This window comes from Hyla sarda, chromosome 3 (genome assembly GCF_029499605.1).
Source record: "Hyla sarda isolate aHylSar1 chromosome 3, aHylSar1.hap1, whole genome shotgun sequence".
Lineage (NCBI taxonomy): Eukaryota > Metazoa > Chordata > Amphibia > Anura > Hylidae > Hyla > Hyla sarda.
The window spans coordinates 130,936,512-130,959,595 of record NC_079191.1 but is presented as its reverse complement, the minus strand read 5'-3'; the positions used below and the strand labels follow the sequence as shown (position 1 = coordinate 130,959,595).

The window sequence follows — 23,084 nt, the reverse complement described above, 5'->3', positions numbered from 1 at the left end:
GGGAACTATACTGCCAACCTAATGTGGGGGAACTACAACCTAATGTGGGGGAACTATACTGCCAACCTAATGTGGGGGAACTATGCTGCCAACCTAATGTCAGGGGAACTATACTGCCAACCTAATGTGGGGGAACTACAACCTAATGTGGGGGAATTATGCTAACAACCTAATGTGGGGGAACTATGCTGACAACCTAATGTGGGGAACAATGGTAAGGTATTGTATCGCGGGGTATTCTTATACGGAGAGTATATCCCAAGCACTATATTTTAACTGTAAAAGTTGGGGGTCATCTTATACGCTGGAAAATACGGTACTTTTCTGCCATGTGTGATTGTTGAGTGCAGGCATACTACTTATTATGATATCCTGAAGCATACTGCTATACACAGCTGAATTTGACTACTCACATGATATAAAGGTGCAGGTTTTCCAGTGTATTTCATGCCATCTAATAGGTTGATGATTTTTTCGGGTTGGTGAAGCTTTGTGGCTGTTATTTTTAGGCAGTGATATGCCACTCTTGGCCTCACCTAAATATAAACTGCACGGCCTTCAGCACTCTCCTTCACACAGTGACTAATACTCATACCTTAATATTTTCTTCACAAAACAACAACCAATTACTGCGCCATGTCGCTGACTGGCAGGAACCTCCAGGGTATTATTATTAGAGACCTTCCCTGAAGCAAATACTTCTCTGACAGATTGCTATTTTCTACTTCCTTCTATAAGGGGAAATGCACTCGGCTGTAGGGTTCAAATTCATATTTCTCAGTGGCAATAGATTTAGCAGCTGCACAGGAACCACCAAAGCACCAGTGTTACATCAGTCACTAAAGAAGCGAATGACGGTGTAAAGGTACTCAATGCTGTCCATTTATAAAGAGCAGATTTTACACCATCAATAAAATAATGTTCAAGATATAAAAAAAAACAAGCTTGTTATAGACATAAAACAAATGTCATACTCACGCCACCAGGAGCTTTACGGGTTTGACTTGTTGCATGGAAAATCTTAGGAGGTTCATCTCCAGTCTTGGAATATGTCATTACTGAGGAAGACTTAAATGAGTGAACGTCGGGTCTGTCTGCAAGTCCTTCCTATATAAAGATAAAACAAGTATAATAGGTAACGGTGAAAACAGAATACTAGCCTAATAAGGGACCCAGCAGGCACATATAAGAAATATAAGGGACCCAAGGGCAGTGGGACTTAGTGGCTAAGCATATGTGTTCACAAACAGACAGATGGCGGCACCAAAACAAGTATATTATTACTGCAGTAGACACATGAGCATTTAACAGGGATTACAGGGAAAAGTTATGTTTTAAATGAAGAATGAAATCATTTTAAAAAAGCAGGAAAAACTCTTTATAGATTTAAAAAAGTGAATGATGACAATCTCCATAGAATCCTTTGGAATATAATAAAAACAATAACAACAGTAATAAACCATTAGATTCATGAAAATAGTTATTGGTGTGGATGTAATGGAGGTGTCTCTGCATTCCTGGTTACAATACACAGTATGGGACACTCTGCAGGCAAGAATGTATTATGAATCTGAAAGGTAATAGCAGGGGCGTAGCTATAGAGGTAGCAGAGGTAGCAGTCGCACCAGGGCCCTGGTGCTTAAGGGGGCCCCAAAACACATCTGCCCCATAAGAGACCAGTATTTTAATTGGCATATAGGGCAGATTTTGCATCGGGGCCCAGAAGCTACAAGCTACGACTCTGGGTACCAGGAAAGGAAGTGCCCTTCAATCTCAGGATCATGGGGGTCCTGGCAGTCAGAAAATAATGGCATATGCTGGTGATACCCATACCATCCCTTTCTGTGATGGGAATAGCCCCTTAATGTATTTTAAGAATCAGATGACTTCCTTAAAGGGGTACAAAATGCTCCCAACGCTTAGAGCCGGCGCCAGCAGCTTGTGATGTCATAGCCCCACCCCCTCATGACATCACGCCCCACCCCATGAATGCAAGTCTATGGGAGGGGGCGTGACAGCCCATAGACTTGCATTGAGGGGGCAGGGTGTGATGTCATGAAGGGCGGGGCTATGACGTCACGAGCCCCCGGCGCCGGCTTTAAGTGTTGGGAGCATGATTGGATGGGGTCTTAGTGCTGAGACCCCCAATGATCATTAGAATGAGCGGGAAGAAGTGCACAATAGCTTAACTCTCTGGCTCGCAGTGATCTCTCGATGGTGTATTAACGCTTTGTTTAACTTTTGATAGTTTAAATGAGCCTCCTTGTATGTATGTATATATATTTAAACACAGTCTTCCAGTAAGGCTGGGTTCACACCACGTTCACACCAAAAAAAACGTATACGACCGTATCCAAAACCGTATGCATAGAGAATGCATTGTAAACCGTATTCCAAATGTTGTGTACGGTTGCATCCGTTTTGCCTCGGATACGGTTTTGCCGATTTTTCAACCGTAGGCAAAAACGCTGTCGACCACGTTTTTGCCTCCGGTTGGAAAACATTGTTGTCTATGAGAACCGTACACAGAATTTCAGAATACGGTTGCACGCGGTTTTTCTAATCCGTTTTTGTAGTTGACACATGCGCAGATTGGAATTTCAATAGAACAATAGTAACTTTATTAAATTGCTGGAAAACTAATTCCAACAAAATAGCAAAACCGTTGGCAAAAACTGATGCAAACGGATAGAACCGTACGGGGAAAAACCGTATACGTTTTAATTTGGAGTCATACGGTTGTATAAGGTTGCATACGATTTTTGCCATACGTTTTTTAGCGGAAAACCGTATACGGTAACCGTATTTGAAAAACGTGGTGTGAACCCAGCCTAAGATTATTTTTGCTGTCACAGAATTAGGTACAGACCTATGTACACAAACTCTGCTGTAACCGGTGTGCTATGTTTTTGGAAGAGCAAATGTGAACTTGCGAACTGTAGCATGAATATAGCACCATGATCCCACGGCTAGGGTGTCTCGTGTGCGAGTGAAGATTAGAAAATTTTTTTTAAACACTGAGATGCAGCATTAGAGGGGAGATAATATTACTACATTAAAGTATGAATCACTCATATATAGACTTGGCTGATACACTGTACACATAAGCAAGTCTGTGTAGCCTTTCACCATGACCAAACATGGTAGACTGTTACAATGGAGTGTATGTCAAGGGAAGGGTTATATATAGCAAGAACTTTGATATATAAAATGATGCCTTAAATCAAGTGTAGGTATAAAGAAGGCATTTTCTTGGAAAGACTAAACAGCTCTTAGCCTGGCATACGAAGAGGATTCCAAAAGGCTTGAAAAGCTTCTATTAATCGGCCAACAGGAACAGTGAATGAATATTGTGTCAGGTCACGGAGAACATCTTCTTGGCAGTCATTGTGCAGGGGTGGAAAGTGTATCATAACAGGATCACATATACCCCATATGACCTGGAGTCCCGTAATTTTGTAACAGAAAACCCAGACATCAATATGATATGAAAGTGGCTTCCTTTATAACAGCCTCCGCTCGCTTTATTTTAAGTTCACCTCACAGGACTCCAACTAAAAATAGGCTGGAAATGCAAATTGTGCAGCAAGTTGAAGCCTAAGCAAGATAATCGATCGATAATGTTAACGGGATTTCCAGGAGAAATATGGCTAGTTTCTTCTAAAACCTGCCCAAGGCTTGTGCCTGTTATTGCAGCTCTCTTCTGATGAAGTGAATAGGGCTGACCTGCAATACTTAACCTGGGGACAGATGATTGGAGAAAAAGGAGTTATGTTTTTTGGGAGGATTTGTTTTTTAAATATTGGACAATATTTTTATTGTTTCCAATAGATTATTAAAATAACACTAAACCTAAATAAAAAAATAAGAAGCTTTCCACTGGGACAACCACCAGGTAAGCTAATTCGGCTCTACAGTAGGTTGAGGTCAGTTCACAATTTGTGTAGTTTTGATGCATTTTTTAAATTTTTATTCAAAGTGCAGTTTTTTTGAGAAATATTACCATGAGACAAAATTGATTTGATATTAACTTCATTTTTGACATGTTTTTACAGATTTTTTTTCTGTTAATGCCACAACTTTTTTTTACAATCATGGTAAAAATAACACATTTTTACAATGCTTTGCAAAACTGATGCAGGTGCACAGGAAATCGGCTGACCCGGGACTGAAATCCTCTGACACACATTAGGCACAGTACCTTTTAGAGCAGTGTTTCCCCACCAGGGTGCCTCCACATGTTGCAAAACTACAATGTCCAGGCATGCTGGGATTTGAAGTTTTGCAACATGTGGAGGCACCCTGGTTGAGAAACACTGCTCTAGAGGGTCATAGTGGTGATCACATGACCAAGTTAGAGTAATAAAACACATAGGCAATGTATGTGAGTGATAGTGAAGTGATAGTGAGTGTGAATGATTTGGGAAGAGAAGGAAACTGCAGCCGGTTACACATATTCTATTCTGCAGACTGTCAGCTGTATTCTTCTTACTTCCTGTTAGCCCGGCACGTCACACGGAGCTTCAGCCTATCACCGGCCGCAGCGATGTCCCGCCTCAGCCGGTGATAGGCTGAAGCTCAGTGTGACGTGCCGGGCTAACAGGAAGTAAGAAGAATACAGCCTGGGGACCGAACACTTGTACCGGAGCTCCGGGGGCTCGTTGGCAGGTAAGAGAAAGTTTGTTTTCTTTAAATTGCAGCCCGGACCAGATAAAATGAGAAAAGTGCGCGCCGGACTACTCCTTTAATTAAGAGGAACAAAAATGTTTTCTAGGAGATCAATAGAACCCTTACCCTATATTTCTTTATTTTTGTTGTTTGATACTTTAATTGCAATATGTGGGGCACAAATGATCAGAGATGATAAGAATGTGAAGGTAATTGTTGGTAGTATGTTGTTTTTTGCTTGTTTTTAGCTTTACTGGCCCTTTTAATTTCTTTCGCGTTGGATGCACAGACATATAAAATATTGAATGACATTGCCCAATATTTCGTAATCTATGGGAGGCTCCTCAATGTGGATTAGCCTAGATTCTCTGCTTATAAAAACCCTCTCCTAGCAACAGCCCAAACATTAGCTGCTGCTGAGGTGACATATATTTAGAACTGGGTGCACGGCAATCGACTGTCTATCACTTTCCACAAATTACTTTATGAACAATGAATGACTAAAAAGGTGTTGGGTAAAGGTATCAATACTGTCCATCTGTGACTGCTAGACTGGCTTTTAGAGAAAGACAAACTGCACCAAGCATGGAAAGTGTAATGGAGTGTAATGCAAGAGTAATGTAGGACCACAGTGCTGGAAGATGTAAAGGTCATCCTCGATCATCCCTTCCCCCATCCTGTGTAGTAGATAAAGGCATGTGGGCAATGGAAGACCTGTATCACACTGCCCATGGAAGGTACATGGTGTTTTACAGTGTTCCTATTATTATCACAATTCTGGTATCCTTGGTAATGCTGGACTCTTTTAATGACACCGCACCCAGTGCCATGGTTTAGATGACAGAGCAAGAGAGGCAGGGACAAGTGAGAACTATCAGCATTGACATTTAGTTTCATTAGAATTATAATTGAAAACAAGCATACATTATATTACTGACATTATATTGTAATGAATACAAACACTTACAAACTGTCTGTGCATGTCTATCATTCTGTTCCTCATGTTTGCCACCATATTATCAATGGAGTGAAATTCATTCTTCAAATCAGGGACCTAAAATAGCACATAACATAGGCAAACATTGGGTTAACCAGTATAACAATGATAGCTGCCTATTGTACAGATATTTTAAATGGGCAAAATAGTGGAATACAGCAAATTGAAAATGTTTACAAACAGTACATTAGGCCAGGTTCACATATGTTTTATATAGTTGCATTTTTGTGTCCTTATAACCACCACAAGTCCTGACTGCAGGTCTGATGACCTGGACTGATAGCCTCTGCTAATAGCTTTTAAGAAGCAGCGAGGCTCACTTCTAAGTGGTGCTGGCTGCACTCCCACACATTCCCCGAGCCGCAAACACTGTAGCAGCCTGCAGGGGGCCCCCTGGGGGATGGAGGACCTGGGCAATTGCCCGGTTTGCCCCGCCTTAACACCAGCCCTGCTGAGAGCCATGTGGTGAGGCTGGGAAACACAAGTGCAAAAAATGCAGTCATAGAATACCCATATGAAACCAGCGTAAATTGGTAAAACTCCATGCAGATTTCTTTCTATTTTATAGTAAAAATCTAATTTCCGATAGCGAATCCCAATACCCCTTTCCTGTTTGATGAGTGTATGCAGTTTCACTACAATTGCAGCTTACTGTACTTATTAAGCTGTTTTATTTTATAAGGAAATAGCATTATTTAAGTTTCAGACCTCTTTCAGAAATACAATATTATATCATTATTATTATTATTTAGGAACATATTACATTACCACCTGAAGACCCCATAACTATGTTCATGATCTCCAAGTGTAGCCAGGCATCTCCAGGTGATACCTTTTGTAACAGAGTAAGACCTGTAGTCTAAATGAGCATGAGATATTATGTATCCAGGTTTCCCCAGTGAATTACTTCACACCCTCACATGTCAGGACATCACCCAGTTATCTTACTTTTAGGCTGCTAAAAATTGTGCATGTAGCTTCTATCATGTATATACTGACTAGAAAATGAAGGCCAGGTGCTCCGAATATATCCACGCCATACATCAACATTCCTCCATAAGAAGAACCAGTACAGACAGGTTTAGTTTTATGACAGGTCTAAATGCTTTACAATATCTTTATACATATAATTATATATCTTCCAATTTGTAAGTTCCTAAAAGAATCTAAGCTCTTTGTCATAACTAACTATTCTGTTCTGGACAGAAAGACAGAAGCAGTACTGAGCAATCCTCACTAACAGAGAAGCAGTACTGAGCAATCCACAGTAACAGAGAAGCAGTACTGAGCAATCCTCACTAACAGAGAAGCAGTACTGAGCAATCCTCACTAACAGAGAAGCAGTACTGAGCAATCCTCACTAACAGAGAAGCAGTACTGAGCAATCCTCACTAACAGAGAAGCAGTACTGAGCAATCCTCACTAACAGAGAAGCAGTACTGAGCAATCCTCACTAACAGAGAATCAGAACTGAGCAATCCTCAGTAACAGAGAATCAGAACTGAGCAATCCTCAGTAACAGAGAAGCAGTACTGAGCAATCCTCACTAACAGAGAAGCAGTACTGAGCAATCCTCACTAACACTAGAGAAGCAGTACTGAGAAATCCTCACTAACAGAGAAGCAGTACTGAGCAATCCTCACTAACAGAGAAGCAGTACTGAGCAATCCTCACTAACAGAGAAGCAGTACTGAGCAATCCTCACTAACAGAGAAGCAGTACTGAGCAATCCTCACTAACAGAGAAGCAGTACTGAGCAATCCTCACTAACACTAGAGAAGCAGTACTGAGAAATCCTCACTAACAGAGAAGCAGTACTGAGCAATCCTCACTAACAGAGAAGCAGTACTGAGCAATCCTCACTAACAGAGAAGCAGTACTGAGCAATCCTCACTAACAGAGAAGCAGTACTGAGCAATCCTCACTAACAGAGAAGCAGTACTGAGCAATCCTCACTAACAGAGAAGCAGTACTGAGCAATCCTCACTAACAGAGAAGCAGTACTGAGCAATCCTCACTAACAGAGAAGCAGTACTGAGCAATCCTCACTAACAGAGAAGCAGTACTGAGCAATCCTCACTAACAGAGAAGCAGTACTGAGCAATCCACAGTAACACTAGAGAAGCAGTACTGAGCAATCCTCACTAACAGAGAAGCAGTACTGAGCAATCCTCACTAACAGAGAAGCAGTACTGAGCAATCCTCACTAACAGAGAAGCAGTACTGAGCAATCCTCACTAACAGAGAAGCAGTACTGAGCAATCCTCACTAACAGAGAAGCAGTACTGAGCAATCCTCACTAACAGAGAAGCAGTACTGAGCAATCCTCAGTAACACTAGAGAAGCAGTACTGAGCAATCCTCACTAACAGAGAAGCAGTACTGAGCAATCCTCAGTAACACTAGAGAAGCAGTACTGAGCAATCCCTAACAGAGAAGCAGTACTGAGCAATCCTCACTAAAAAGAAGCAGTACTGAGCAATCCTCATTAACACAGAGAAGAAGTACTGAGCAATCCTCACTAACAAAGAAGCAGTGAGGATTGCTCAGTACTGCTTCTTTGTTAATAAGGATTGCTCAGTACTGCTTCTTTGTTAATAAGGATTGCTCAGTACTGCTTCTTTGTTAATAAGGATTGCTCAGTACTGCTTCTCTGTTAGTGAGGATTGCTCAGTACTGCTTCTCTGTTAGTGAGGATTGCTCAGTACTGCTTCTTTGTTAATAAGGATTGCTCAGTACTGCTTCTTTGTGAATAAGGATTGCTCAGTACTGCTTCTCTGTTAGTGAGGATTGCTCAGTACTGCTTCTCTGTTAGTGAGGATTGCTCAGTACTGCTTCTTTGTTAATAAGGATTGCTCAGTACTAACAGAGAAGCAGTACTGAGCAATCCTTATTAACAAAGAAGCAGTACTGAGCAATCCTCACTAACACCGAGACACAGTACTGAACAACCCTCACTAATAGAGAAGCAGTACTCAGCAATCCTCACAGAGAAGCAATACTCAGCAATCCTCACAGAGAAGCAATACTCAGCAATCCTCACAGAGAAGCAATACTCAGCAATCCTCACAGAGAAGCAATACTCAGCAATCCTCACAGAGAAGCAGTACTCCGCAATCCTCACAGAGAAGCAAGACTCAGCAATCCTCACAGAGAAGCAATACTCAGCAATCCTCACAGAGAAGCAATACTCAGCAATCCTCACAGAGAAGCAATACTCAGCAATCCTCACAGAGAAGCAATACTCAGCAATCCTCACAGAGAAGCAATACTCAGCAATCCTCACAGAGAAGCAATACTCAGCAATCCTCACAGAGAAGCAGTACTCAGCAATCCTCACAGAGAAGCAGTACTCAGCAATCCTCACAGAGAAGCAATACTCAGCAATCCTCACAGAGAAGCAATACTCAGCAATCCTCACAGAGAAGCAATACTCAGCAATCCTCACAGAGAAGCAATACTCAGCAATCCTCACAGTGAAGCAATACTCAGCAATCCTCACAGAGAAGCAATACTCAGCAATCCTCACCAAGACAGAGAAGCGGTACTGAGTGTGCTTCCCCGTGTTGGTGAGGATTGCTCAGCACTATGTCTCAAGGTTGATGATGATTCCTCATTATCACTTATCTATGTTGGAAAGGATTGCTCAGTATTAATTCTCAATGTTGATGACGATTGCTCTGTACCACTTTGGTATGTTAGTAAGGATTGCCAAGTACTGCTTCTTACATTATTATTCAGTACTGTTTCTCAGTGTTAGTGAGAACTGCTCAGTACTGCTTCCCTACCCTTTAATAACGCAGATTTGTTTTGGGCTTCCCAATGCAGCCAATTTTTTTTTGTGTTTTGTTTTTTTCCTCCTCGCTTTTTAAAATCCACAACTCTTTAAATTAAAGCAATTTTGCAACTTTAAGGGGTTTTGTTTCCAAGCAGTGCACTTTATGATTAAAATGATAAATTTATATTCATGGTATATTTATTTATTCTGTAGGTCCAATACTATTACAACAATACCCAGTTTATATTAGTTTTGTTTTATTACTACTTTAATAAAAATTATAGCTTTTTGTAAAAAAAACTAAATAAATAAATGAGTATGCTTAAAATTGTCCTGTTCTGACCCGTATAACTCTTATTTTCTGTATACGGGGCTGTATGAAAGCTCTTTTTTGTGCCATGATCTTTAGTTTTATAACAGTATGTTGATTGCATATTTCCGATATTTTCATGAATTTTTTTTCTAGTACATGAAGTGACCAAAAATCTGCAGTTCTGAACTTTGGCTTTTTATTTTTTTTACATTTATGCCATTCACAATGGCTTTCACTAACAATATATTTTAGTAGTTAAAAATTTCTGTATATGGCGATATCAAATATGTTTATGTATTTTTTTTTATTTGCATTATTTTATTTAAAAAATGAGAAAGGGGAGTGACAAACTTCTATTTTGGGGGAAGGGCTTCACATTTATTATATTTATACCGGCACCAGAAATTTTGACTTTTAGATCCCACAATCAACTTTAAAAGTGGGATCTAAAGGGTTAATGCCACCATTAGAGGTGAGTTGCACTTGCTTCAAAGATTCAAATTCGAAGTCATTCTGTGTTACCGTATTCCCGCCCAAGACATAACTATATGTCATAGGGCGGAAAAGGGTTAAAAAAAAATTACTAAACACTTAAAATGTTCTTGCACAGTACACACATGCTCAGTCATTCTTCCCAGTGCTGCAGAGCAGCCAACAGAACAGAAGCTTTGTGCTTGTCTGGAAAGGAGCAGAACCTCTGCAGTTACATGGTAGTATAGCTGAAAAGAACTATATTGGGAGATGTCAGAGGAAGAAGGAGATTGATTTTGTTTAAGGCTATGGTCCCACGTAGCACTTTAGCAGGGTATTTCACGCCGTGCAAAAACAGCTGTGCACCAGGAAATATGCTGCGTATTCTCCGATGAGCATAAACACAGGGCTACCCGGCGGTAGCCCAGTTTGTTCACTGAGGTTTGGAGGTGGGGCCACATGTCAGTCATGCAGGCACACCTCCAAACCTCACGGAACACATAGGGCTGCCGCCAGGTAGACCTGTGTGTATGCTCAATGGAGAATACAAAGCGTATTTCTCCCTGCAAGCAGATTTTGCGCAGCGTGAAATACACTGCATAGGCTCTACGTGGGACCTTAGCCAAAAAGCTTTATTTTGTTTTTTCACTCTAGAAACACTGCAAGTTACTTTAAAACATCTGTTGATATCAGGATTTAAAATAATTCACAGTAAAACCCCTAAAATGTATATGGGCAGGGGGATGCATAGACTTTTAATAGTGAAAAGATAAAGGAGGAGATTTATCAAAACCCGTGGAGAGAAAATTTGCCCAGTTTCCCATAGCAACCAATCAGCTTGCTTCTTTCATTTTTAAAGAGACCTCTAAAAAATTAAAGAAGCGATCAGATTGGATGCTTTGGGCAACTAGGCAATTTTTTACTCTAGACAGGTTTTGATAAATCTCCCCCGTAGCTGCTAGATACATCTAGCACTGCCTTTCTTTGGGGATTCAAGATATGACATGTAAAAATTCAACCTGTTAATTCAAACTATCCCACAGTTTCACTATTTAGGGGATTGCCCCCATAGACAACCCCCATTGACAACCCCCATAGATATTACATTTTTGGTGGCTATGTCTAAAACAGCTTAACTTCAGATCAAAGTCATATGTGAAAACTGATATATAATGAAACTGCGACACTTGAGAGTCATGGGGTAAAGAAGGAAGATACCTTGGTATTTAGCATACTCTGCCGTCATCCTTGACTAGAAGATCAGACATATATAACTAAGTATGACGGGCAGTACTGGAGGGACACCTGACACCAATAAGAAAATAGGTTGTGAGAATTTTCCTTAATTAACTTAGTGGGGAGACTTCTAGGGTTACATTCCAGATTTGCATGTTTTTAATAATTGGATAGGCTTATGGAAAGGAAATCACCAAGGGTAAACTTGAAGTAGATAGGGGCAGGGGAGTGGGTGAGTTAAAGGGCTACCCCACCCCTAGACATCTTATCCCCTATCCCCTCTGCTGCTGGAGACCCCGGGATCTCGGCTGCGGATCCCCAGACATCCAGTGCACGGAGCACACTTCGCTCTGTGCCGGATGACCGGGGATGCGGGACGGACGCTGGTGACGTCACGGCGCGCCTCGCTTGTGATGTCACGGCCACACACCCTGAATGCAAGTCTATGGGAGGGGGCATGACATCATCACGCCACCTCCCATAGACTTGCATTGAGGGAGCGTGGCCGTGACGGGTGCAGAAGGGAGATCCCCAGCAGCGAGACCACTGTTTCAGACAGGGGATAAGATGTCAGATCGCCGGGGTCCCGCTGCTGGGGACCACGGGGATCACTGCTGCAGTACCCCGCTATCATTACTGCGCAGAGCGAGATCGCTCTGCACGTAATGACGGGCAATACAGGGGCCGGAGCATCGTTACGTCACGGATCCGCCCCTCGTGACGTCACGGCCCTCCCCCGTCGATACAAGTCTATGGGAGGGGGCGTGGAGGTCGTCACGCCCCCTGCCATAGACTTGCATTAAGGGGACGGGCCGTGATGTCATGAGGGGCGGAGCCATGATGTCACGCTACTCCGGCCCCTGTATCGCCCGTCATTACGCACAGAGCGAACTCGCTCTGTGCAGTAATGATGGCGGGGTGCCGCAGTGGCGATCCCCGGGGTCCCCAGCAGCAGGACCGCGGCGATCTAACATCTTATCCTCTATCCTTTGGATAGGGGATAAGATGCCAGGGGCGGAGTACTCCTTTAAGGACCCTAGCATTTTTTGCACATCTGACCACTGTCACTTTAAGAATTAATAACCCTGGGATGCTTCTAATTTTCATTCTGATTCTGAGATAGTTTTTTTCATGACATATTCTTCTCTATGTTAGTGGTAAATCTTCATTGATACTTGCATCATTTCTTGGTGAAAAATTCAAAAATTTGATGATAAATTTGAAAATTGTGCATCCCATTGGACTATGATGCAATATGATGCAATTGGACATCCCAAATAAATTATATATTGATTCACATATACAATATGTCTACTTAATGTTTGCATCATAAAGTTGACATGTTTTTACTTTTGGAAGACATCAGAGGGCTTCAAAGTTCAGCAGCAATTTTCCAATTTTTCACAAAATTTTCAAAATCAGAATTTTTCAGGGACCAGTTAAAATTTGAAGTGGATTTGAAGGGCCTTCATATTAGAAATACCCCATAAATTACCCATTATAAAAACTGCACCCCTCAAAGTATTCAAAATGACATTCAGTAAGTGTGTTAACCCTTTAAGTGTTTCACAGGAATAGCAGCAAAGTAGAAAATTCTAAATCTTAATTTTTTACACTTGCATGTTCTTGTAGACCCAGTTTTTGAATTTCTACAAGGGGTAAAAGGAGAGAAATCACCCTAAAATTTGTTACCCAATTTCTCTTGAATAAGGAAATACCTCATATGTGGATGTTTAGTGCTCTGTGGGTGCATTAGAGGGCTCAGAAGGGAAAGAAGTGACAATGGGATTTTGGAGAGTGAGTTTTTCTGAAATGGTTTTTGTGGGCATGTCACATTTAGGAAGCCCCTATGGTGCCGGAACAGCAAAAAAAAAAAAAAACACATGACGTGCTATTTTGGAAACTACACCCCTCAAGGAACGTAACAAGGGGTAGAGTGAGCCTTAACACCTCACAGGTGTTTGACGACTTTTCCCTAAAGTTGGATGTGTAAATGAAATTTTTTTTTTCACTAAAATGCAGTTTTTTCCCCAAATTTTATAATTTTACAAAGGGTAATAGGAGAAAATGCCCCCCAAAATTTGTAACCCCATTTCTTCTGAGTATAGAAATACCCCATGTGTGGACGTCAAGTGCACTGCGGGCGTACTACAATGCTCAGAAGAGAAGGAGTCACACTTGGCTATTGGAAAGCAAATTTAGCTGAAATGTTTTTTGGGGGCATGTCGCATTTTGGAAGCCCCTATGGTTCCAGAACAGGAAAAAAAAATGCATGGCATACTATTTTGGAAACTACACCCCTCAAGGCAGGTAACAAGGAGTACAGCGAGCCTTAACACCCCACAGGTATTTGACAAATTTCCGCTTGGTAGTGAAAATGAAAAATTTGATTTTTTTCCCCTAAAATGCTGGTGTTACCCCAAATTTTTCATTTTCACAAGGGGTAATAGGAGAAAAAGCCCCCCAAAATTCGTAACATCACTTCTTCTGAGTAAGGAAATACCCCATATGGTGATGTAAAGTGCTCTGCGGGCGAACTACAATGCTCAGAAGAGAAGGAGCGCCCTGAGCTTTTGGAGAGAGAATTTGGTTAGAATAGAAGTCGAGGGCCATGTGCGTTCACATAGCCCCCATGGTGCCAGAACAGTGGACCTCCCCCCCCACATGTGACCCCATTTTGGAAACTACACACAATTTAATAAGGGGTGCAGTTAGCATTTGCACCCCACTGGCGTTTGACAGATCTTTGGAACAGTGGGCTATGCAAATGAAATAAATCATTTTTCATTTTCACGGACCACTGTTTCAAAAATCTGTCAGACACCTGTGGGGTGTAAATGCTCACTGTACCCCTTATTACATTTCGTGAGGGGTGTAGTTTCCAAAATGGGGTCACATGTGGGGTGGTCCACTGTTCTGGCCCCATGGGGGCTTTGTAAACATACATGGTCTTCAATTTCGTACACATTCTCTCTCCAAAAGCCCAATGGCGCTCCTTCTCTTCTGAGCATTGTAGTTCGCACGCAGAGCACTTTACATCTACATATGGGTTATATCCATACTCAGAAGAAATGGGGCTTCAAAATTTGGGGCTACAAATTTCCCTTGTGAAAATGAAAAATGTAGGGTAAAATGAGCATTTTAATGAAAATTTTTTTTTTTCATTTTCGCATCCAACTTTAACAAAAATTTGTCAAACACCTGTGGGGGTGTTAAGGCTCACTATAACCCTTGTTACGTTCTGTGAGGGGTGTAGTTTTCAAAATGGGGTCACATGTGGGTATTTATTGTTTTGTGTTTATATCAGAACCCCTGTAAATCAGCCACCCCTGTGCAAATCACCAATTTAGACCTCAAATGTACATTGTGCCCTCTTCCTTCTGATCCATATTGTGCGCCCGCAGAGCACTTTGCCTCCACATATGGGGTATTTCCGTAATTTTACCGCTTCTCCTGAGTACGGAAATACCCAATATGTGGCACTAAACTGTTGCCCTGAAATACAACAGGGATCCAATGTGAGAGAGTGCCATGTGCATTTGAGGCCTAAATTGGGGATTTGCATCCGCCACCAAAATACCCTACAGCAGTGTTTCCCAAACAGGGTGTCTCCAGCTGTTGCAAAACTCCCAGCATGCCTTGACAGTCATTGGCTGTCCGGCAATACTGGGAATTGTTTATTTTCAACAGCTGGAGGCTCCTTTTTGGAAACAGTGCCCTACGAGACTTTTTTTTATTGGGGGGGGGGAGGAGGGGGTATATGTAAATGTAGTGTTTTACTTTTTATTTTGTGTAGGTGTAGTGTAGTGTTTTTATAGTACACTCACATGGGCGGGGGTTTACAGCGAGTTTCCCGGTGGGAGTTTGAGCTGTGGCAGAAAATTTGCAGCAGGAAACTCACTGTATACCCGCCCGTGTGCATGTACCCTGTACATTCACATGGGGCAGGGCAAAGCTCCAGCTGATGCAAAAGTACAACTCTCAGCATGCCCTTTGGCTGTCTGTGCTTGCTGGTAGTTGTAGTTATGCAACAGCTGGAGGCACACTGGTTGCAAAACACAGCTTGTTACTTAACTCGGTGTTTCGCAACCAGTGTGCCTACAGCTGTTGCAAAACTACAACTCCCAGCATGTACAGTCTATCAGTGGATGCTGGGAGTTGTAGTTTGCAACTGCTGGAGGCACACTGGTTGCAAAACACTGAATTAGGTAACAAACTCTGTGTTTCATAAACAGTGTGTCTTCAGCTGTTGCAAAACTACAACTCTCAGCATGCATTGACAGCCGAAGGGTATGCTGGGAGCTGTAGTTATCAAACAGCTGGAGGCACATTACTACATCGCCCAGCATGCCCTTTGGCTGTTTGTGCATGCTGGTTGTTGCAGTTGTGCAACAACTGGAGGCCCACTTTTTCATAGAAAAAAAGTGCCTCCAGCTGTTGCATAACTACAACTCCCAGCATGCCCTTTGGCTGTGCATGCTGGGAGTTGTTGCTTAGCATCAGCAGGAGGCAAACAACTCACCTCCTGCTATATCCTGCCGCGGCCACTGAGGGCGCTGCTGCCGCCGACTCCAGGGACCCTCCACGTTGATGCCAGGGAATCCTTCCTGCCTCAATGAACAGGTCAGGGACACCTGACTTGCCCGATCACCTCCCAGCCTGCTCGATGATTGATCGGTCATCTGGACCAATCAATCACGCGATCGTGAGGTGGCGCCCATGTCACCTCACTCCTACTGGTAAAGGGTGATTTTTCTGGGCTGTATTTCCTTGTGCTGGCCTTACAATGTTATTGCGCCACTCTTAGCTGTCACTCAAGTAAACAGGACAAAACTGTAATATCCTGCGTCAGATGCAGCATTGGCCTCTTCAGTCAGCTGACTATCTGAGGTGCTGAGATTTGGCTCACCCATCAGGGATCTCACAAAACCCATTCACTTATTTGGTATAATATAGCAAGCAACTTCTCCACTCATGTTACACATAATACATGCAGTATAGACGGACGACCAACTTTATGAATAATGATGACAAAAATTAGTATATAGTATAATACTGCAACTCCAAATCCAGTGTTAGAGAAAAAGCATGCCTTCAAACTGGGGCACAAGCCCAAACCAGTCATAGACTACTGACCATACTGGAAAAAGGAGCACTAGGCATATGACACAGACTTGACGCCTGAAAGAAAAGTAGCAGTTGTCATGAGATCTTTCTCTGAAACATACATTTAAAGAAAACCTGACATCTCTCCTGACATGTGCAATATTATTAATCCTGTATATGAATAAATTGTCATCTGGGGATTACCATTCCCCTTGTCAAAAGAGTGTGTCCCTGCACAGTCTAATGCTGTCAGCACTGACTAGACCATGTCAGTGTGTAGGGATTTAGCCCTAACTAGCAATACCTGGTTGCCAATTTATTCAGAATTTGTAAGTGAACAACAGAATGCAGAAATGGTTTTCACGTTATGGCTGTTTGGCAGTGTATAATGATGTGAGCACATACACTACATTACTGGGTGATATGTTTTCCTATTACTTTACGTATTTTATTATGTATAGCCATCATCCTACTGGATGACTGTAAAATTAAAGGGGTACTTCGGTGGAAAACTATTATATTTTTTTTTTTTTCAAATAAACTGGCTCCAGAAAGTTAAACAGATTTGTAAATTACTTCTATTAAAAAATCTTATTCCTTTCAGTACTTATCAGCTTCTGTATGCTCAACAGGAAGTTGAGTTGCTCTTTTCTGTCTGACCGCAGTGCTCTCTGCTGACACCTCTGTCCATGTCAGGAACTGTCTGGAGCAGGAGAGGTTTGTTATGGGGATTTGCTCCTGCTCTGGACAGTTCCTGACATGGACAGAGGTGGCAGCAGAGAGCACTGTGGTCAGACAGAAAAGAACAACTCAACTTCCTCTATCGTATACAGCAGCTGATAAGTACTGGAAGGATTAAGATTTTTAAATAGAAGTCATTAACAAATCTGTTTAACTTTCTGGTACCAGTTGATTTGAAAAAAAAAAAAAAAAAAAAAATTCCACCAGAGTACCCCTTTAATGGGGACCGACATCTCATTAGAAATTACAGTTTCAGTAAATTCTTTTATTCTTTATAAAAATAACAATTCTGGAGGAGTTTTTCCTATAACTCTGTGTTGTTCCTCCTCTTTTAAAGGGGTTCTCCGGTGTTTAGACAACTTATCCCCTATCCAAAGGATAGGGGATAAGATGCCTGATCACGGGAGTCCCGCTGCTGGGGACCCCCAGTGATCTTGCATGCGGCACCCCGTTTATAATCAGTCCCCGGATCGTGTTCACTCCAGGTCTGATTACAGGCGACCACAGGGTGATGATGATGGGGGTGTTAATGACGGGGGGTCTGGATGATGACAGGGGTGATGATGACAGGGGTGATGATGACGGGGGTGATGATGACGGGGGTGATGATGACAGGGTGATGATGACAGCGGTCTGGATGATGACGGGGGTCTGGATGATGACAGGGGGGATGATGATGGGGTGATGATGACAGGGGGGATGATGACGGGGGTGATGATGACGGGGGTGATGATGACAGGGTGATGATGACGGGGGTCTGGATGATGACATTGGGGGATGATGTATTTCCCACCCTAGGCTTATAGTCGAGTCAATAACTTTTCTTGGGTTTTTGGGGTGAAATTTGGGGCCTCGGCTTATACTCGAGTATATTCTGTAACTTAATTTTATTTATTTATAATTTATTGCAAAATTAAGCATTTGCAGGGAAAAAAGGAAAATATTTGCTTTTTAAAACACGATTTTTTCTCCTGTACATTACTTCTGATTTGGGGCCCCATGATAGGAATATATTTGGAAGCTCTTTCTTGTGCGCTGCAGAAGACTGTGTTCTCTAAAGCTTCATTGAGCGAGTGATATCTAAATTTAGATTACAGTGTGTGACCCTGGTTGAACTCCAGCGACCCCCACAATGTCTTTATACTCTTCATAGGTTTCAGATAGTTCTGCCTTTGCGATTCACCTGTTGCTTGCTGCATGGTCTTGTATCCTAGTCTTTTCATGACAGATCTCCATGCAAGTGCTGCAGCGGACTGATTTTAGAGCACAGAACTGACATTCTATATATAGCTGATGGAAGAATGCCAAGCCTGCTTTTATCAGTTACACAGTGAGCGGTATAGGAACTGGCATCTGTCGTAGGGGCTCAACAGTACTAAACTAGTACATCAGTGTCTGTAAGTGTCATTCTGGACTTCACTAGATGGCTGAAACTGTTAATAGAACATTATTAATGAGTGTTACACTAGAATAGGAATAGAACTGCAGGAGAACAGCTGTGGATTATATCATAGGGAAAGAGACGGTAAAACCTGGGCAGTAAAAGGCTGGCATTACAGCGCCCGCACCTAAGCTAACAATCAGGTCTCTGAAATGAATCTGACTATAAAATCTCAGCTGATGACAGCAGGGTGAACCAAGGAACTGCTTGGAAAGCGCTTACCCTGTGATCTTCTCTCAGAGCCACCTGGGAACCTTGCTGCCCTCTCCGGCCATGAGATCTGCCATCTGTGATACTGAAGAAGGGATCCCGGCCAAAAGGATCAGAGAAACTTCTCATCATCTGTCTCACATGTTCTTGGTGTGCAGTGAATGGATCCCTACGGAAAAAAAATATATTATCAGTGGCAATATGCGACCTGCGTATACGTGATTGAGGAAATTTTTCATTTTTGATAATAAATGAATCAAGTTTTACTTAGAAATCACATCCACTCATTTACAGCTATGACCAATGGGCAACTAAAATAATAACAATAGGAAAAGCAATGGCATAAAAAAACGGTGAATAAAACAACTCAATACAACCCCAACTGGTATAAGTTGTCAATTTATTTGTAAATTTTTAGGAGGAAAAAACGGAGAAATAGCACAACAGCTCTAAGAGAAGATGTTCCAGACTTGCAAAGTAACAGATCTAACCATTGGCCTTATTTTATTTTCTCTCCATTCCTTGCCAGGCCATTACACTTGTGCATTTCGAGCAGACAGCCAAGGCACAGTACAGATGGGGCAGTACAGTTACACAGCTTAAAGACTAAATGGCTAGTGCTCCAAAAATAACAGTTTTTTCAGGCACCGGTTACCAGGAAATCCAATGCCAAGTAGCTTATTACCTCAGACATTATGTAAAATATAATGTATATACTCGAGTATAAGCCCCCCCCCCCCGGCTTATACTCAAGTGAACTCTCAGCCTGTCAATCCCTTCTCAGTGGTTTTCAACCTTCGGACCTCCAGATGTTGCAAAACTACAACTCCCCGCATGGCCGGACAGCCATCGGCTGTCCGAGCATGCTGGGAGTTGTAGTTTTGCAACATATGGAGGTCCGCAGGTTGAAGACCACTGATGAAGGGATTGACAGGTGGTGATGATGAAGGGGGGGTGATGATGATGGTGGTCTGGATGATGTATTTCCCACCCTAGGCTTATAGTCGAGTCAATAACTTTTCCTGGGTTTTTGGGGTGAAATTAGGGGCCTCGGCTTATATTCGGGTCGGCTTATACTCGAGTATATACGGTACATATCCTTTATATGTTAAAATAGAAAATGTAAAGTCAGCCGGTTAGGTATTTGTTCCCATTCCCTGATTTTTTACTAAAGAGATAACTGGGACTTGCTTATTTATTGCTTTCAACCTGCACACAATGTGGACACAAAGGTACATATGGCTGCCCGTCTGTTCACAGCCGGCGGAGATGGTCCGGCACCGAAAACAGCTGACAGCAATTTGAGTCACTCCCATGGACATTAGTAGAAGTTGCCCAAACTTAATGGCCCCGCTTCTACAGTTACATAAAAAGCATAGTTCCCAGTGCTAGTCCATTTGCGCACATCCAATACAAATTGCGTAACAAAACCTACTCTTTTTGGCACCCAGCCATCTCTGCTGGCCATAAACAGGCTGGAGACAGCCAGCTAGCCATATTTTTCGTCAATGGACAAACCCATTTAACTTTACGTTACTGTCTGCATTGTGTGTACAGCAACAAATAAGCAATTCACATTCATCTATTTAGTGAAAGTCAAAGATTGGGAATAAATACCTAAAATGACTGATTTAACAATTTGTATCATAATATATTAAAAAAGCAACCCCTTTAAATGTGACCTATGTACAAAATAGACACTAAAATATACTATAAAGAAATCTGAGAAATCCTTGTTTTATCAATGTTATTGCAGTCTCATTCCCTATGGAGACAGGTTATAAAGGTTTTCCCCAAATTATCACTTTAAAACAAAGCACCATCGAAGATCTGGTTACCATGCTTTGTTCTGACCTGCACAAAATATATGGCTCATACCTTGGGTTGTATTATAGATGACTCAAAGAAGGCTTAAAACTCCGGTGGAAAACTTTTTATTTTTTTTAATTTTTATCAACTGATACCAGAAAGTTAAACAGATTTGTAAAATACCGTACTTTTATTAAAAAATCTTAATCCTTCCAGTACTTATTAGCTCCTGAATACTGCAGAGGAAATTCTTTTCTTTTTGAAACCCAGTGCTCTCTGCTGACATCATGACCACAGTGCTCTCTGCTGACATCTCTGTCCATTTTAGGAACTGTCCAGAGCAGCATATGTTTTCTATGGGGATGTTCTCCTACTCTGGACAGTTCTTAAAATGGACAGAGGTGTCAGCAGAGAGCACTGTGGTCATGATGTCAGCAGAGAGCTCTGGGTTCCAAAAAGAAAAGAATTGTTTATTTTTCAATTTTTTTTTTAAAGAAAATAATTTCTTCTGTAGTATTCAGCAGCTAATAAGTACTGGAATGATTAAGATTTTTTAATAGAAGTAATTTACAAATCTGTTTAACTTTCAGGCACCAGTTGATTAAAAAAATAAAAACTTTTCCACCGGAGTACCCCTTTAAGCCTAATACACATGGCTGTATAACAGCAGAACTGTAACTCCGTTCCAACACAATTCGATGGCTCCATGTTACCTGTCTTCCTCTGGTTTTATGCAAAAGAAAACCCCTCACATAACATGCATGATTGGATGACATATTATGGAAGTATAATGGAGACACCATTCATCAGCCAACATGCTATTATGGACCATAGTTTTAAAATATCAAGAACTGGACCCTTGGCCTGCATAAACCAGATAAAAACTATGGGGAAATTTATCAAAACCCGAGCAGAGGAAAAGTTGCCCATAGTAATCAATCAGATGGCTTCTTTCATTTTCAGAGGTCTTCTTTTAAAAAATTAAAGAAACAATCTGATTGGTTGTTATGGGCATCTCCGCAACTTTTTCTCTGGACAGGTTTTGATAAATCTCCCCCTACATGGATATGTTCAGACATGGCAGAAATCCCTGCAAGTAAAATATCTGATTGACACATGTGAATGGGAACGAGTGTACATAGTGTACATATGTGATTTTTACAAACCCCATTCAGGTACGTCACAGAGATTCTGTTTCAGTTGCAGACGTTTTTGTAACTAATCTGCCGAATGTGAACTTACCCTATAACCTTTTGGTTCATTCCAAATTTGTCACTGTATTAAATAAAACCAGAAAGGCCTCCAGTGAAAGAAATATCCCTGGAAATCATAGACGCATGAATATACTGAGTAAACATGTGGCGGCTATAAATTAGATTACCGTGTTGCTTTTCTCAGACTTGTGATAATTAAAGAATTGTGACAAATATATTTTCAGTAGGTGCGGACTCACAGTTCCAAGAACTTGCGATAAACCTGTCTAGGCAAGAAATCTGGTTTATTTTAAGGAAACTTTTATTTAATCTCCAAAACTGTATAACTCCTGTCTACTAAACTGACTTAAAGGGGTGTTTCTATGTGACTTTAGCGATACAGCACTATACTGAGTACTGATTGCAGCATTACACTAGACTGTGGATGGACTGACTGCAGCATTACACTAGACTGTGGATGGACTGACTGCAGCATTACACTAGACTGTGGATGGACTGACTGCAGCATTACACTAGACTGTGGATGGACTGACTGCAGCATTACACTAGACTGTGGATGGACTGACTGCAGCATTACACTAGACTGTGGATGGACTGACTGCAGCATTACACTAGACTGTGGATGGACTGACTGCAGCATTACACTAGACTGTGGATGGACTGACTGCAGCATTACACTAGACTGTGGATGGACTGACTGCAGCATTACACTAGACTGTGGATGGACTGACTGCAGCATTACACTAGACTGTGGATGGACTGACTGCAGCATTACACTAGACTGCATACTAAATGAAGCATTACACTAGACCATGGACTGACGGCAGCATTACACTAAACTGTAGACTGACCCAGGCATTACACTAGACTGTAGACTGACCCAGGCATTACACTAGACTGTAGACTGACCCAGGCATTACACTAGACTGTAGACTGACCCAGGCATTACACTAGACTGTAGACTGACCCAGGCATTACACTAGACTGTAGACTGACCCAGGCATTACACTAGACTGTAGACTGACCCAGGCATTACACTAGACTGTAGACTGACCCAGGCATTACACTAGACTGTAGACTGACCCAGGCATTACACTAGAC

General features: G+C 41.8%; 1 protein-coding gene across 1 annotated transcript in view; it reads right to left on the bottom strand.

The window, feature by feature from the left end:
* Window positions 1-23,084, bottom strand: part of MLF1 (myeloid leukemia factor 1) — a 56,553-nt gene that overhangs the window by 14,550 nt on the left and 18,919 nt on the right. The window contains exons 2-4 of the mRNA XM_056565037.1: window positions 18,973-19,129; window positions 5,636-5,722; window positions 979-1,107 (exon numbers count right to left, since the gene is read on the bottom strand). Coding sequence (XP_056421012.1) covers window positions 979-1,107; window positions 5,636-5,722; window positions 18,973-19,129 — 373 coding nt within the window. The remainder of the gene's footprint in view (window positions 1-978; window positions 1,108-5,635; window positions 5,723-18,972; window positions 19,130-23,084) is intronic.